Source organism: Ruditapes philippinarum, unplaced genomic scaffold (assembly GCF_026571515.1).
Source record: "Ruditapes philippinarum isolate M1 unplaced genomic scaffold, ASM2657151v2 ctg931_1_1_1_1, whole genome shotgun sequence".
Classification (NCBI taxonomy): Eukaryota; Metazoa; Mollusca; class Bivalvia; order Venerida; family Veneridae; genus Ruditapes; species Ruditapes philippinarum.
Window position 1 is genome coordinate 4567 of NW_026859402.1, and position 13987 is coordinate 18553.

Below are 13987 nucleotides of genomic sequence, written 5' to 3' on the forward strand. Positions count from 1 at the left end.
ATGTGTCGGTTCTTTATGCATCTAATGATTGGACCCCTGTTCCATGTGTCGGTTCTTTATGCATCTAATGATTGGACCCCTGTTCCATGTGTCGGTTCTTTATGCATCTAATGACTGGACCCCTGTTCCATGTGTCGGTTCTTTATGGCATCTAATGATTGGACCCCTGTTCCATGTGTCGGTTCTTTATGCATCTAATGATTGGACCCCTGTTCCATGTGTCGGTTCTTTATGCATCTAATGATTGGAGCCCTGTGCCATGGTGTGTGTCGGTTCTTTATGCATCTAATGATTGGACCCTGTTCCATGTGTCGGTTCTTTATGCATCTAATGATTGGACCCCTGTTCCATGTGTCGATTCTTTATGCATCTAATGATTGGACCCCTGTTCCATGTGTCGGTTCTTTATTGCATCTAATGATTGGACCCCTGTTCCATGTGTCGGTTCTTTATGCATCTAATGATTGGACCCCTGTTCCATGTGTCGGTTCTTTATGCATCTAATGATTGGACCCCTGTTCCATGTGTCGATTCTTTATGCATCTAATGATTGGACCCCTGTTCCATGTGTCGGTTCTTTATGCATCTAATGATTGGACCCCTGTTCCATGTGTCGACTCTTTATGCATCTAATGATTGGACCCTGTTCCATGTGTCTTGTTCTTTATGCATTTAATGATTGGACCCCTGTTCCATGTGTCGGTTCTTTATGCATCTAATGATTGGACCCCTGTTCCATGTGTCGGTTCTTTTATACATCTAATGATTGGACCCCTGTTCCATGTGTCGATTCTTTATGCATCTAATGATTGGACCCCTGTTCCATGTGTCGATTCTTTATGCATCTAATGATTGGACCCCTGTTCCATGTGTCGGTTCTTTATATGCATCTAATGATTGGACCCCTGTTCCATGTGTCGGTTCTTTATGCATCTAATGATTGGACCCCTGTTCCATGTGTCGGTTCTTTATGCATCTAATGATTGGACCCCTGTGCCATGTGTCGGTTCTTTATGCATCTAAATGATTGGACCCTGTGCCATGTGTCAGTTCATTATGCATCTAATGATTGGACCGCTGTGCCATGTGTCAGTTCATTATGCATCTAATGATTGGACCCCTGTGCCATGTGTCAGTTCATTATGCATCTAATGATTGGACCGCTGTGCCATGTGTCGGTTCTTTATGCATCTAAATATGTAGATCAACTTACATAATTGTTACTATGGTTTTACTTATAACTCATTTTAATCAATTTAAATATCTGTCAAAACCGCGTTATTTTTTAAATAGATCATTCAAATTTTGTTTGATAGACCCTGGTAAAAAACGAAAACATAAAAAACAACATATTTTTATTTGATCTTTTATTTTCTTGGTTATTTATATTTTTTCCATGCTATTTTCTTAAATTTTCTTTGTATAAACATCTGAATTAACTTTAGAAAATATAAAATGAAATCTAGGCAAAACAAGATGGACGGCCTTCACAATGAGACCCGACAACACATCGATGTCAGTGGCTGCGCGGATGGCACAGCGTACAAGTAAGTCGAGCCCACCACCCGATGAGCTGGATTATATAATGTACATGGACGGAATGGAAACCACCGAGTTGCATCTTGTAAGGGACTACTTTACAGGTCTACCTAGCGTAGTGATACAGGACAGAAACGGGAATACAGTAAATACAGCAAATACTCAACGTGAAGATAAACAAGTTAGTGATATGTAATAGATATCGTTATATACAAAAATTTTAATGAATAAAAATAAATAAATTCTTATAAATGAATAAATAGATAAGTTAATTAATTATTTCTAATTAATAAATGAAGCAAATAAACAAACAAAAAAACAACAAACAAATAAATGAGTGAGCGAACGAACGAACGAATGAATAAATGAAGGAATTTATTAATTTGTAAACATGTGATAGTTATCAAAGAATGTTGTTACATATAAAAGCCTCAAAGAGAGGGATATTTTAATTTTTAATATGAGCGCCTGTGGTGCTTGTGTTCTAATATGTAAGAGGGCGTGTCTAACTTGTAAGTAGGCGTGGTAGATGTTGCACTGTATAATATCTCTTAGAAACAGAGCATTCACATTTCTGTTGTCATATTTGCTGAGGGCATTCCTCTTTCATGATTTGTTTGTGATGATTATCTTTTAATTTAACGCAGAATAACTCTCACATTTTCGCTAATTTAAAGCTATTTGGACCGATTTCTGTTAGATAATCATTCCGTAATTTGTACGAACAAAAATGTCCATATTTTTTCTGTAAATAGTTGATGGAATCTTTTAAGAAAATATTGTCAAACAATATTTTCTTAAAATGCCCGTTCATGCTTATGCAAATTAGCCCAGATTTTGAGGTTATATTTTAGAATATGACGAATCTTTCGTTTCGTTTGAAATTTATCAGCTTTTTTCTAAAAGAGTTTATGGCATTATGTAAAAGGTTATCTGCAATATATAACCCGAGCCGTTAGGCCATATAATTTGTCTAAAATCTTTATAATAAAGCTATAATACAGCATAATTATTCTATTTGTGAAACAGACGGAAATTACTTACTCACCTAACCGTTTTTATAGATAATAAAAACGTCACGATTAGCCAATGAAAAGCGACGTCACAAACGTGTAGTATTGAATTACACAAATGAGCCGTGTCACGACAAAACCAACATAATGCGTTTGCGACCAGCATGGATCCAGACCAGCCTGCGCATCCGCGCAGTCTGATCAGGATCCATGCTGTTCGCTATCAGTTTCTCTACTTGTAAAAGGGTTGGTAAACGAACAGCATGGATCCTGATCAGACTGCGCGGATGCGCAGGCTGGTCTGGATCCATGCTGGTCGCAAACCCATTATGTTGGTTTTGTCGTGACGCGGCTCAAATATTATTAGTTATTAAGACTTTTTTGACATGTTATATGGCCCTACATAAAAGGTTGTTTGTATATATAACCCGAACCGTTAGGCGAGGGTTATATTGCAAATAAAAGTTTATATACGGCGAAATAAACTGTCAAATATCTGTATAACGAATTTATAAAACTGCAAACTTCCTTTATTAGAGAAAAAAAAATGAAATTACTTCATTAAACGACTGCAGACTTGTATATAGATTATATAGAGGATATTTGTTTAGTTCAGTGTAAGATCGGCAGTGTAAGATCGGAATATATTGTACCGAGTGAGCACCAAAAGGTATATTTCGCGAGTGGCGCAGCCACGAGTGAAATATGAACTTTTGGTGTTCACAGTGAACAGTGAACAGTGAAATTACCAGTTTTTACATCACTGATATATTTCTATAAACCACCGAAAAGCATGTTATAAATAAACGTCACATTTATATAATGAAAAGCTACGTTACAAACGTGCAGCATTATACAAGAAACTATAAATGAAATGTGCAAAATCACAATAATAATCTTCAGGCAATATTGCTGTTCGGACAATATAAAGTACCCTGAAGTTTTATTTGATTAATATCGCATATATTAAGTTTTTCAAAGGTACAATATTCTAATATTACAAATAAAAAACATATAAAGGATTATAAAGCTGTGGGAACAATGAAGACAACAAATCAGTTGATATCAGTCAATACTTGATAACATCGTAAATAAAAACAAATTACTACCACCCAGCACGGGCCTTCAGCTTCCAATCAGCTGTAGGCATTAAATGCATTTTTTAATACCCTACAGTACACAAGGATATAGAAAGAGCATCGAAACACGAGGCTATCTGATTTGTACGAGACGGCGTAGCCCCCAAGTATAAATCATATTGCCGAGTGTTTTGATGTTCTTTCTCTTTTGTATCATAGTTACAAATTAAAACACGTTCCCTGTTGTCACAATATGACACCCCAGAAAAAAGTAAACAATGAACGAGCATCTGAATATAATATTACCGAGTACTACTCGCATCACCCTGAACATTGTTCACCGAGTACAATTAACATCACACAGGGCATCGTTAATCGAGTACAACTCTAATCATCCCGGATATAAATAACCGAGTTCAACTCAAATCACCCTGAACGTTGTCAATCGAGTACAACTCATTTAACCGTGAACATTCTTCACCGAGCACAAACTCAAATCACCCTAAACATTGTACACCGAGCACAAACTCAGATCACCCTGAACATTGTTCACCGAGCACATACTCAAATCACCCTTAACATTGTACACCGAGCACAAACTCAAATCACCCTGGACATTGTTCACCGAGCACAAACTCAAATCACCCTGAACATTGTTCACCGAGTACAAACTCGAATCACCCTAAACATTGTACACCGAGCACAAACTCAAATCACCCTAAACATTGTACACCGAGTACAAACTCAAATCACCATGAAAATTGTACACCGAGTACAGACTCAAATCACCATGAACATTGTACACCGAGTACAAACTCAAATCACCCTGAACATTGTTCACCGAGTACAAAGAGCACTATTCATAGAACAATCTGCACATCACCTTGATTATTGATCTCCGAGTACATCACTACGAACACCGATGGATGGATGGATGGATGGATGGATGGATGGATTTCGCTTTTAATAGATGCATACTTCATTTCTTTTTTGCTTGACAGTTTTTCTCACGCGGACCTGTCAGATTTATTTTGTTTAATTTTTTTTTTGTCATTTTTTTACCTTTCGCCCTTAGTCCAGTCGGCAATGTGTTCAAAAGCGATCACCGTACAGGTACGAGAACGTGACAACAAATTTAACGACGTACTTGTATTTATTATAAACGTTCATCAGATATTTTGCAATAAATCAGGCTTCTCTAATAGCGTTTCATCTATTCATATTTTTTTTCTCTTTTGTTTTCTTTTTTTAAGGAAGTTGCATTTTACACAGACGCCAATGGACATGGGTCATTCGCTTGTATACCACATACGACTGCCAAAGGGTCCGTCTTTTGTGAATTGGTATGTATTTATGTGTTTATTTATTAAATACAGCATACGTAATGAGTCTATGTAAATGAAATACCCTAACACTAGATATTTTATGATGATGTTGGATAATTTCGGACCAGTACGCATAATTTAACATCTGTAACACAGCGTTGGTCTTAAAATAATATTTAAAATATTTGAATAGTAATGTACTTGTTTACATTTCTCACTAATTGTGGTAAGGTCTGTTATACATTGTATTTTGAAGAAAAATAACAAGAGTTTTAACTATTACTATTGTTACTTTACCGCTGACAAGTGTTCGAACCCAAAATGATATTTTTATAATTTTATTAAAATATAGAGCTATATGTATTCATAAAAGCTGAACGTTGTGGGAAAGGGAATTTGGAACCACGTAGTAACTTCCGATTGCATGTTCGTGTACAATTCTAAAAATATTTTTTATTCTTATTTCAAAATAGGCCGCTCTGTTGGACATTGGTGAAGAAACGTGCTACATCGGTACGGGGAGACACGACGCCGAGTGCACGCATACCGACAAAGGGGAACTCAAATATTTTGACATGCCGCCAGGTAAATCTCTTGAAGCAGACGAAAACTTGTGACAGTAATGTTATTTGAAGATTGAATCACACCAAAAACAGTAATGTTATTTGAAGATTAAATCACACCAAAAACACTATTGTTATTTTCTTTCAACTTATATAGCTCTAGATCTACATTAGATTCAATTATTACGAATTAAGCCAGTAAATGTAAACACACAATATTATTTAGATCTATCTGCAAAAATATTGCGATATATCTTATCGTTCAATGTCCATTTTTCTGTAACCAATCAGAAGTTGCTTAAAAATTAAATTATGTTCGAATTGTCTGGACGCACAGGTTCATTTTGTAGGTTATATTTGAATAATGTATTAACTATTAATACATTAAATCATGACTAACATGTCTTTGACTTACCTTTATCAAAGGGCATATTTTACTTATTTTAATTACTTGTTTATTGAAAAAAGCCAGTAAGCTCTAAGTTAAACATGTTAACATTCAGAAATCACATGCAGAATAGTTACATTTGTACATGTATATGATAAGATATCATGTCGTGCCAAATAACAAAAGTATTTGCCAAAAACAACCATCCTCTCCAGATTACATGGATTTTAATATAGGAGGGGAATGTCTTTTCATAATAGTCCGCCATATAATTTTATAGTCCAAAAAGACCTTCCTTTTGTAAACAGATATATTTTAATGAATGAACTTGTTTAAAGACGCGTGCCGTTTGTAGAACAAAAACTCTATTGTGAACTTTTACATCGGTTTACTGAATTTATGTTATATTCGCAGAGGGCAAACATCAATGGACACCTGCTGGAAAAGCGACGGTCAGCAAAAGGGACAGGCTAAAGCGGTCATCTCGATCGAAGGTTTCACGATCGAAAGTCTCAGATCCGAACACACTACATGACCGTATGAAACGCTATGTTTTACCGGAGCCCGGCCATAAAACCGTAGAGATAGCGTTTATGCTCGACCAAACTTTATTGAATAAGTAAGTTTATGCAAAAGGGTTATTTCTTTGTCACACCCTCCCCCACATACAGCACAAAAATTAAAGATTTTTACAAAAACACCAACAATGATGAAGCAGAATCTTTGTTAACAGTTAGTTGTAACCCTGTAAACCCTATCCGTTCGTGCGTGTGTGCACGAGCGTGTTCAAGAACCTTGTCCGGCACAAATGTAAAGCAGTTCAGACACATTTCTAATTTTATTTCTGTTTTAAGGTTTCACCAACAGTATCCAAAAGACCCGGTTGCAGCCGAAAATGAGGCAAGAATATTTGCGACACTGCTCACAGCAGAGGTAAGATCACTTTGTAAATACTTGAAAAATAAACAATTGTGAATAGAATATTCTGTTCAGTCCTGTCGTTCCTTAGTATCCGTGTTTCATGAGTTACAGTCCCTTGTAGTATTTCGTGAGTTACAGCCCCTTGCAATATTTCGTGAGTTACAACCCCTTGTAGTATTTCGTGAGTTACAGCCCCCTGCAGTCTTTTGCGAGTTACAACACCTTGTAGTATTTCGTGAGTTACAGCCCCTTGCAATTTTTCGTGAGTTACAATCCCTTGTAGTATTTCGTGAGTTACAGCCCCTTGCAGTCTTTTGTGAGTTACAGTCCTTTGCACGCTGTGTTTTCATTGTTTAAGAGACAGTTATGATAGCGTGCCATTCATTTATGTTCGAGGAATACTGTCACAATTTCGTTTTTGTTTTGTTTTTACTGCACGCAATTTATTTATTTCACCAATAATAATCAAATATATGAGTTTTGACCGTGGCGGAGTTAAGTAATGATTTTAACAATATTAGCCAATTACACCCATGCTTTAATCCTCCGAATGTCGTAAAACTGTTGGTATGTTAACTAAAGTTTGTACTCTTTTATTCTATTTAAAGCTTTTAAATATGTTTTCCAGATGAACGTTTATCTATCTACAATATACGAAGTATCTGATGGATCTATAGATATCTATGCATATCCGGCAGACATCATTTTTCCAGAGGTAATTTCTGGACCTTTAATTGGTTTAGAGGTCATCTTTGAAAAAAGAAAGAGTAGCTTATAACGCACATATGTTCCGTTAATGTGTCAACTTATCCGTTATAAGACTCAATTTACCTTAGATTTTATACTTTTTTCACTACGATTTCTTTTATCGTTGTTTGAAAATTGTCGTCTGCTAAAAATGCTGATTGTTTTATGATTGAAATTTATCCAATTTTCTTGAAATCATGAGACTGTCAAAGCTATTGCTGACTGACAAGACACTGGATGGAAAGGATGACGGGATCGCATCATCATCAAGCGATAATGTTTCGTTAAAAATCGACAAACTTCTTCATTTTCCGTAATATTAAATTTATTAAGAAGCAGCTGGGGCTGGCTTAGCCAAAGTCATCTTACCACTTTCGGCGTCAAATGACCTAAATTGTGTTGGAGCGCCGTGAAACCAAACCAAACAATCAAACAAACTTGAAATTATTGATATCCTCTAAACCATTGATACAGGCAAAAAATGGATAAATATATTAAAAAATCAATGATGATGTCATGCTTTGAACTTTGACTTCTTTTCCATTCCTTGACTTTTAACCTCTTTTTTCCATTCCTTGAACTTTGACCTCTTTTTCAGAAAGGGTATGATTACCTTTGGGCGATAAATCATAAGGATGGCAAAACGTTACGTGCTGACAAGGACTTTGACACTAAACTACGGGAAACAGTTAATGCTGGACTTAGCAAGAAACAATGGGATCATATGATGGTGCTAACAGGGTAAAGTTCATTTATATTTAAATAATTGACTTCACCACGGCAAACAGATATAAACATTAACTGTATAACAACCATAAGATGATGTTCATATATGTTGCTAACATTTTATCATGAATAGGTCATCACCATCCTCCTTATCATCCTCCCCATCATCATTGTGATCGACATTGGGATCAACATCATCATCGGCATCATCATCATTATCATCATCATCATCATCATCAACATTAGCAACATCGTCATCATCAGCAGCAACATCATCATCATCATCAGCAGCAGCAGCGGTATTATCACTGGAGTTGTATTTTTAGTGTATTTATAACATGTATTTATTTTGCAATTTTAGACTAGACTTGTATGACGTGGAAGATCAGTCCAGTTCATTGCTAGGTAAGATCATTCAATTACTATATGTGTAAGGCATGAGTCCGGTATGCTCTATTCTTTGTCATCGAAATTAACAGGGGTAGAATTGAAATTTGTGTCATCCATTTTATATCTTTGACGCGTTGAACGGTATTCAAAATGCCTTGAAATCGTTCCATTGAATTTATACTATCATCATATAATATGTAGAAATTTCAAGTTCTGTGATTTCATTCCTCTTTACGACCGTTTCATTGTCATACTATGATGGATCAGTAAGATAGATAGTTGACTGAAAGTTTCAACAACAAAAAATGATCACGTGCAATATTAAATATCGGAAACCTCGCACCTGTTTCTAATTACATATATTAGAAAGTTTTTTTTATAATTAAGAATGAATTAATAAATGACACCTTGCATATTATTTTCTGTATTGATTTTACACAGCGTTTTCCCTCTATTTTCATTAATTTGTCTTTCGCCATTGCTAATTAAGAAAGTAGTCCGAAAGTAGTCCGTCTACGTTGATCAACAAGCGTTTGCTATTTTGCAGGATACGCATACAGAAGTACCATGTGTTATCCGTCCTGGCATTATTATTCTTACTATAAATACTCAATCAACGAGGTGACGTCATACAACATCGGAAGGATCGCTGCGCACGAACTCGGGCATGCGTAAGTTGAGCACGTGACACCTTATCTTGATTGAAATGTAATCCCATATTATCAAGAATTCACCAAGAATTTGAGAGAATGATACTGGAAAAAGCAGTGCCAATAATTAATTTTTGGTTTTTAATAATAGTGTATGCTCTTGAATTAAGTTGATGTAGAATTGTGAATGGAAACAGCAATTTAACGGGTGCTTGTCTTATACGATAGTAAGATGACATAATTAATGCACTCTTGGGCATTACATTCCGTGAAATGTTTCTTTTCATATCTATAAGCTAAAAGAAAGAAATTCCTCATAACTATGTCAAATATAACCCTATCTTAAATACACTTGTCCATCTTTTAATCTGGGGAACATCTTTGAAAGTTTGTCTTAGAACTACATGAAATTAAATCTACTTTAACAAAGAATTCATATGCATCAATATTGCATTTATGTTCCTTTTTTTCAGCATGGGAATGCAGCACGACGACAACGACGAGTGCCCTAGAGATAAATATGTCATGTCGCCATCTATATTTAACCCTACCTCTAAAACGCTGGATACATTTTTTAAATTTTCAAAATGTAGCATTGAAAACATGAAGTCTCATCTCGATGGGTAAGGGTATAATTTCCTAATTGTGTCACTCAAAGGCCCATTATGCCTCAGATTAACAGTTTCATCTGCTATATACATGAACATGAAATATTTGTTGCTTCTTTAGCTCTGTTGTCAATTGGTATAAATATGGTGAATTAGTATTCTGTATGGAAATCAAAATACTACTTTGTTTACATTTTGGTACTTTTACTACATATAACTGCATGTTCAGCGTAGAAATTCTTTCAGAAGTAAAACATCTAACATGCTCTAATCGTTTGACATTCCAAAAGAACTGGAAAATATGGATTTCTGAGGCATAATGTACCTTTGAGCAGTATTGTAACATTTACGTAATTTATTGTCAGTGAAATTACCTAAAAGACGACAGGTATTCTTGTTCGATATTTGTAAAGATTAAAGACATTAAACTTATTTTAATAAATCAAATAAAAATAAATAAATAAAACATAAAAAACCCAATCTGCAGAACTTAAGACGTAGCTCAAATCCCCCTTTTTACAAATGATTTTTTTTTTTTTTTTTTTTTAATTTCCATTAACAAGTTTAGGCTTAACACCACTAGTACATGTATTTTTTTCTGCCAAATATCATAAGACCCTATGTCACATGTGTCAATAATACGATTTATACATACATTAAATGTTGTAAGAGACCAATAAAAACAGCAACCTCTTAAGCTTTATTTCAAAATAACTCGACTACAATCAAACGGTACATTTTTATAATACTTGCAGATCAAATAATTTACCGAAATGCACCACAGATAATAGTTTTACCCAGTCTCAGTTTGAAGACTATTTCTGTTCCGGTTTACCCGGGTCACAGGCCGGTAGTTTAGATCTTCAGTGCCAAAGGGTTACGGGTTGGAGTGGAAGTACAGCCTGCAGTGTAAGTAGAAAGTCACTGATACTTCATATTCTTATACTTTTGCGGACCCTAATGAATCGGTTTAAGGTAACATCGTAAAAACTGGAATCGACTGTTTACGTAATACCTATTTTTAGTATTTTTTTCACGTGAGAAGGTGTTTTTCGCTATGACGTCATTAGTTTAGGGATACCAATATGAGGGCTCTCATACATGGGCATTAGAGTCGTCCGTTCTGAAAAGTGGAAACGTAAACGTTGCACTAAATCGCTGTACGCATGCATTTAAACCATATGTCTAATAAACTTTGCTTCCAAATCAGACCGTTTTCCTATGAAATCAAGGTGACGTGATCTTGAGCCGATTGCCTGTCACGTGGTCCGTTTTAGGATTTCATATACAGTTCAATGGATTTATAACTTATAGAAATTGAATCCGGTACAACTAATTTAACTTATCTTCAGGACTTTATTGTGACAATAACATCAAGAAGTTTCGTTTAAAGAATTTCTATTGAATTTCTTTAAAACTTGGAATGTTGTTAGAATACGATGACAGACATATTTGAATGAAAAAAGTTGGGTGTCACCGAACTGTGCTCTGGTGAATTTGAAATATGCTTACCACCGTGACCCGGAGTGTAGCTACAAAACAAGCACAGCAAGTGACGGACTGTGTAAAGAATACTTTTAAACATTCTAAGCAACAGGACAGAATTTTGTTAAAATTTCAGTGTAATAATTAATAACTACAACAGGTGTTTCACTTATATCAGTCTGTATGTAATCTTTTCTTTTCTATGCGGTTGTATTTAATTTCAGACACCTGAAAGTGATATAGATTGCTATGCTAGATATCGCATTAGGTGTAAAGTTGAAGGCGGAAAATGTGAGGCCTATCTAAAATATGTGTGGAACGGTACTCCATGTGGATCAGACAAGGTAGGTTTCTTTTAAAATATTTTTGTTGTGTTTTAAAGCCTTACCCACATTATCAATGACACATATGAACTTCCTAGGTTTACAAGCGAATGAAGACGTCCAATGTTAAGTTTTGTATAATTTTGTCGCATAAATAAAACCACTGGCATTCCATATGCTAATTTTAAAGCTTCCTAGTTTAAAAGATTTTCAAAAAATGTCATTGAGGGATTCAAACTCAGGGATAAGGGCACTGTTTCGATTTCGGCGATCGTTATCATTCTGCTGAAGAAACCTTCAAGCTTTGACCTTACGAACAGTGTATCAGTTTGTGCTTGGTAGGGAATCTCGTGACTTTTAAGGTACGCTTGTTCACAATATGGCGGCCATTCATCAATATTCCGCGTAGGCTATTAATGTCTTGGATTTCATATAGAACACAGTTTAGGACGCACACCAAATTGTCAGTGAGCGTAACCATAAACGTCATGTCATTATCTACCGCGTTATTGTCACCGGATATCCAAAATGCCAATTTCATATTGACCAGTGAAATATATGATACAGGCCATTGTCAGTGATATATAAATCATATCACTCATACTCGATTTTTATAGACCTACACACATTCATAAAAAATTAACAACCTAAATCTGAGTACATCTAGATATATGATTTTTAATATTTTTTTACATGCAAGTTTTATTCTCTTCTGTAAAGGTGTGTTACCAAGGAAAATGTACGGCTAAATTCGCTATATGTGACGTCACTACGTCGACGTCAACGAGTACCAGCACAATGACATCATCGACGACGGAATCAACAACGACGCATATCATCACAACGGACGATAGACCGGTTAAAAAGCCGACGGTTAAGGCTCCATGTACTTGTTGTGGCTACAAAAAAGTGAATCGAAGAAAGCAGTGCTGTAAAAGAGGGCGAAATAAACACAAATCAAAATCGTGCTATTGCTGTAGAGAGCTTATTAATGTTAAACCACCCAAAGGCTTTAAAGGCCCAACATATTGATGAATTTATCGACTATAACAACCTATATATTACACAATGGATTTTGAAAAATCCCTAGGGGAACTGTTAAATTATACAATTTTAAATTGTTTTGAAGTTAATATTTATAGACATCATTATTGCAAATTTCATCATTAAATATCTTTCAATTTTAATCTTTCAGATATTTCATCATAAAGGACTTTTTGGAAACAAAATGATTTTGAAATCATATATGTACACGTTAAACCGAATTCAAGAAAGCACACTATCCCACAGACCCTTTTACTGTATAATAATACATCTTGATGAGTTCTGTTACAGCTCTTGTTACATTCTATAGAACGCGACTCTTGTTGGTGTGATAAACATGTTGAAAATTTACATGTTAAAATATTACAACTTTGTTATACTACTAAGCTTTGAATTTTTTTCTTTGGTGTTTTAGACATGTATACACTGTGTACTTACAAAAACATTCCATTTTCTTGGTGCATTAAACTTTACAAACATAAGTGTTCACTTCCTTTCCTTTAAACTATTTATCCCTCAACGTTTTCCACTACAGTAAGCCCCATGTTACGACCTCCTCGTTTTCATGACCAAACCGCTATTACGACCAATTTTTCAAAGAATGGATTTTTTCTTTTCTTATTTCAATGGTCTTTCAATACGAAATTGAGACCACCCCGCTTTTACGTTATGCCACCACTATCCCGACTAATTAACAATTATGCATGTATTTCGACCCCGTTATTTAGACCCTACCTGGATAGTTGTGACCAGGAGAGCATGCATTTCTGTAAACTTGACATTTCTGTTATCACTGCCGGAACCATCACTGCAGGAACCGGAAGTGATGAGCCTTTATAACTAACACAAAGCCAGACCAACCTGACAAATTCTGACCAGGTTCTATACTGTCTGTGGCCCAATTTGTTTAGTTTGATATCCTAAAACTATAAACAGGCTGTTCAAAATGTAAAGCAAGGTAAAGTTGTCTCACACATTCAGCAGGTAAAGCGTTATTAGGACTGAAAGAACGATGATCTGTACCCTCGCCTTAATGTCAATTTCATGATAATGTTTAAACACCCTTTTACATATAAAAATGCCTACTACTGCATATTAATACGCCCAACCTCCTCTTCGGTGAACAAACATGTTTGAAATCGTCAACATTCAAACATTCTTTAAACTTAATGCATAACATTGCCCA

The 13987-nt window shown here is 35.4% G+C and overlaps 1 protein-coding gene across 1 annotated transcript; it reads left to right on the forward strand.

The window, feature by feature from the left end:
* Positions 1 to 1466: 1466 nt before the first annotated feature.
* LOC132756367 (uncharacterized) lies at positions 1467 to 13264 on the forward strand (the record flags this gene model as incomplete). Its single annotated transcript, XM_060747426.1, is given in 13 exon segments — positions 1467 to 1720; positions 4885 to 4974; positions 5430 to 5541; positions 6322 to 6526; positions 6762 to 6840; positions 7457 to 7543; positions 8174 to 8316; positions 8663 to 8706; positions 9239 to 9362; positions 9815 to 9964; positions 10705 to 10858; positions 11659 to 11778; positions 12478 to 13264. Coding segments are annotated over 13 exon segments (1874 nt in total), but the record flags the coding sequence as incomplete, so codon positions are not given.
* Positions 13265 to 13987: the final 723 nt, after the last annotated feature.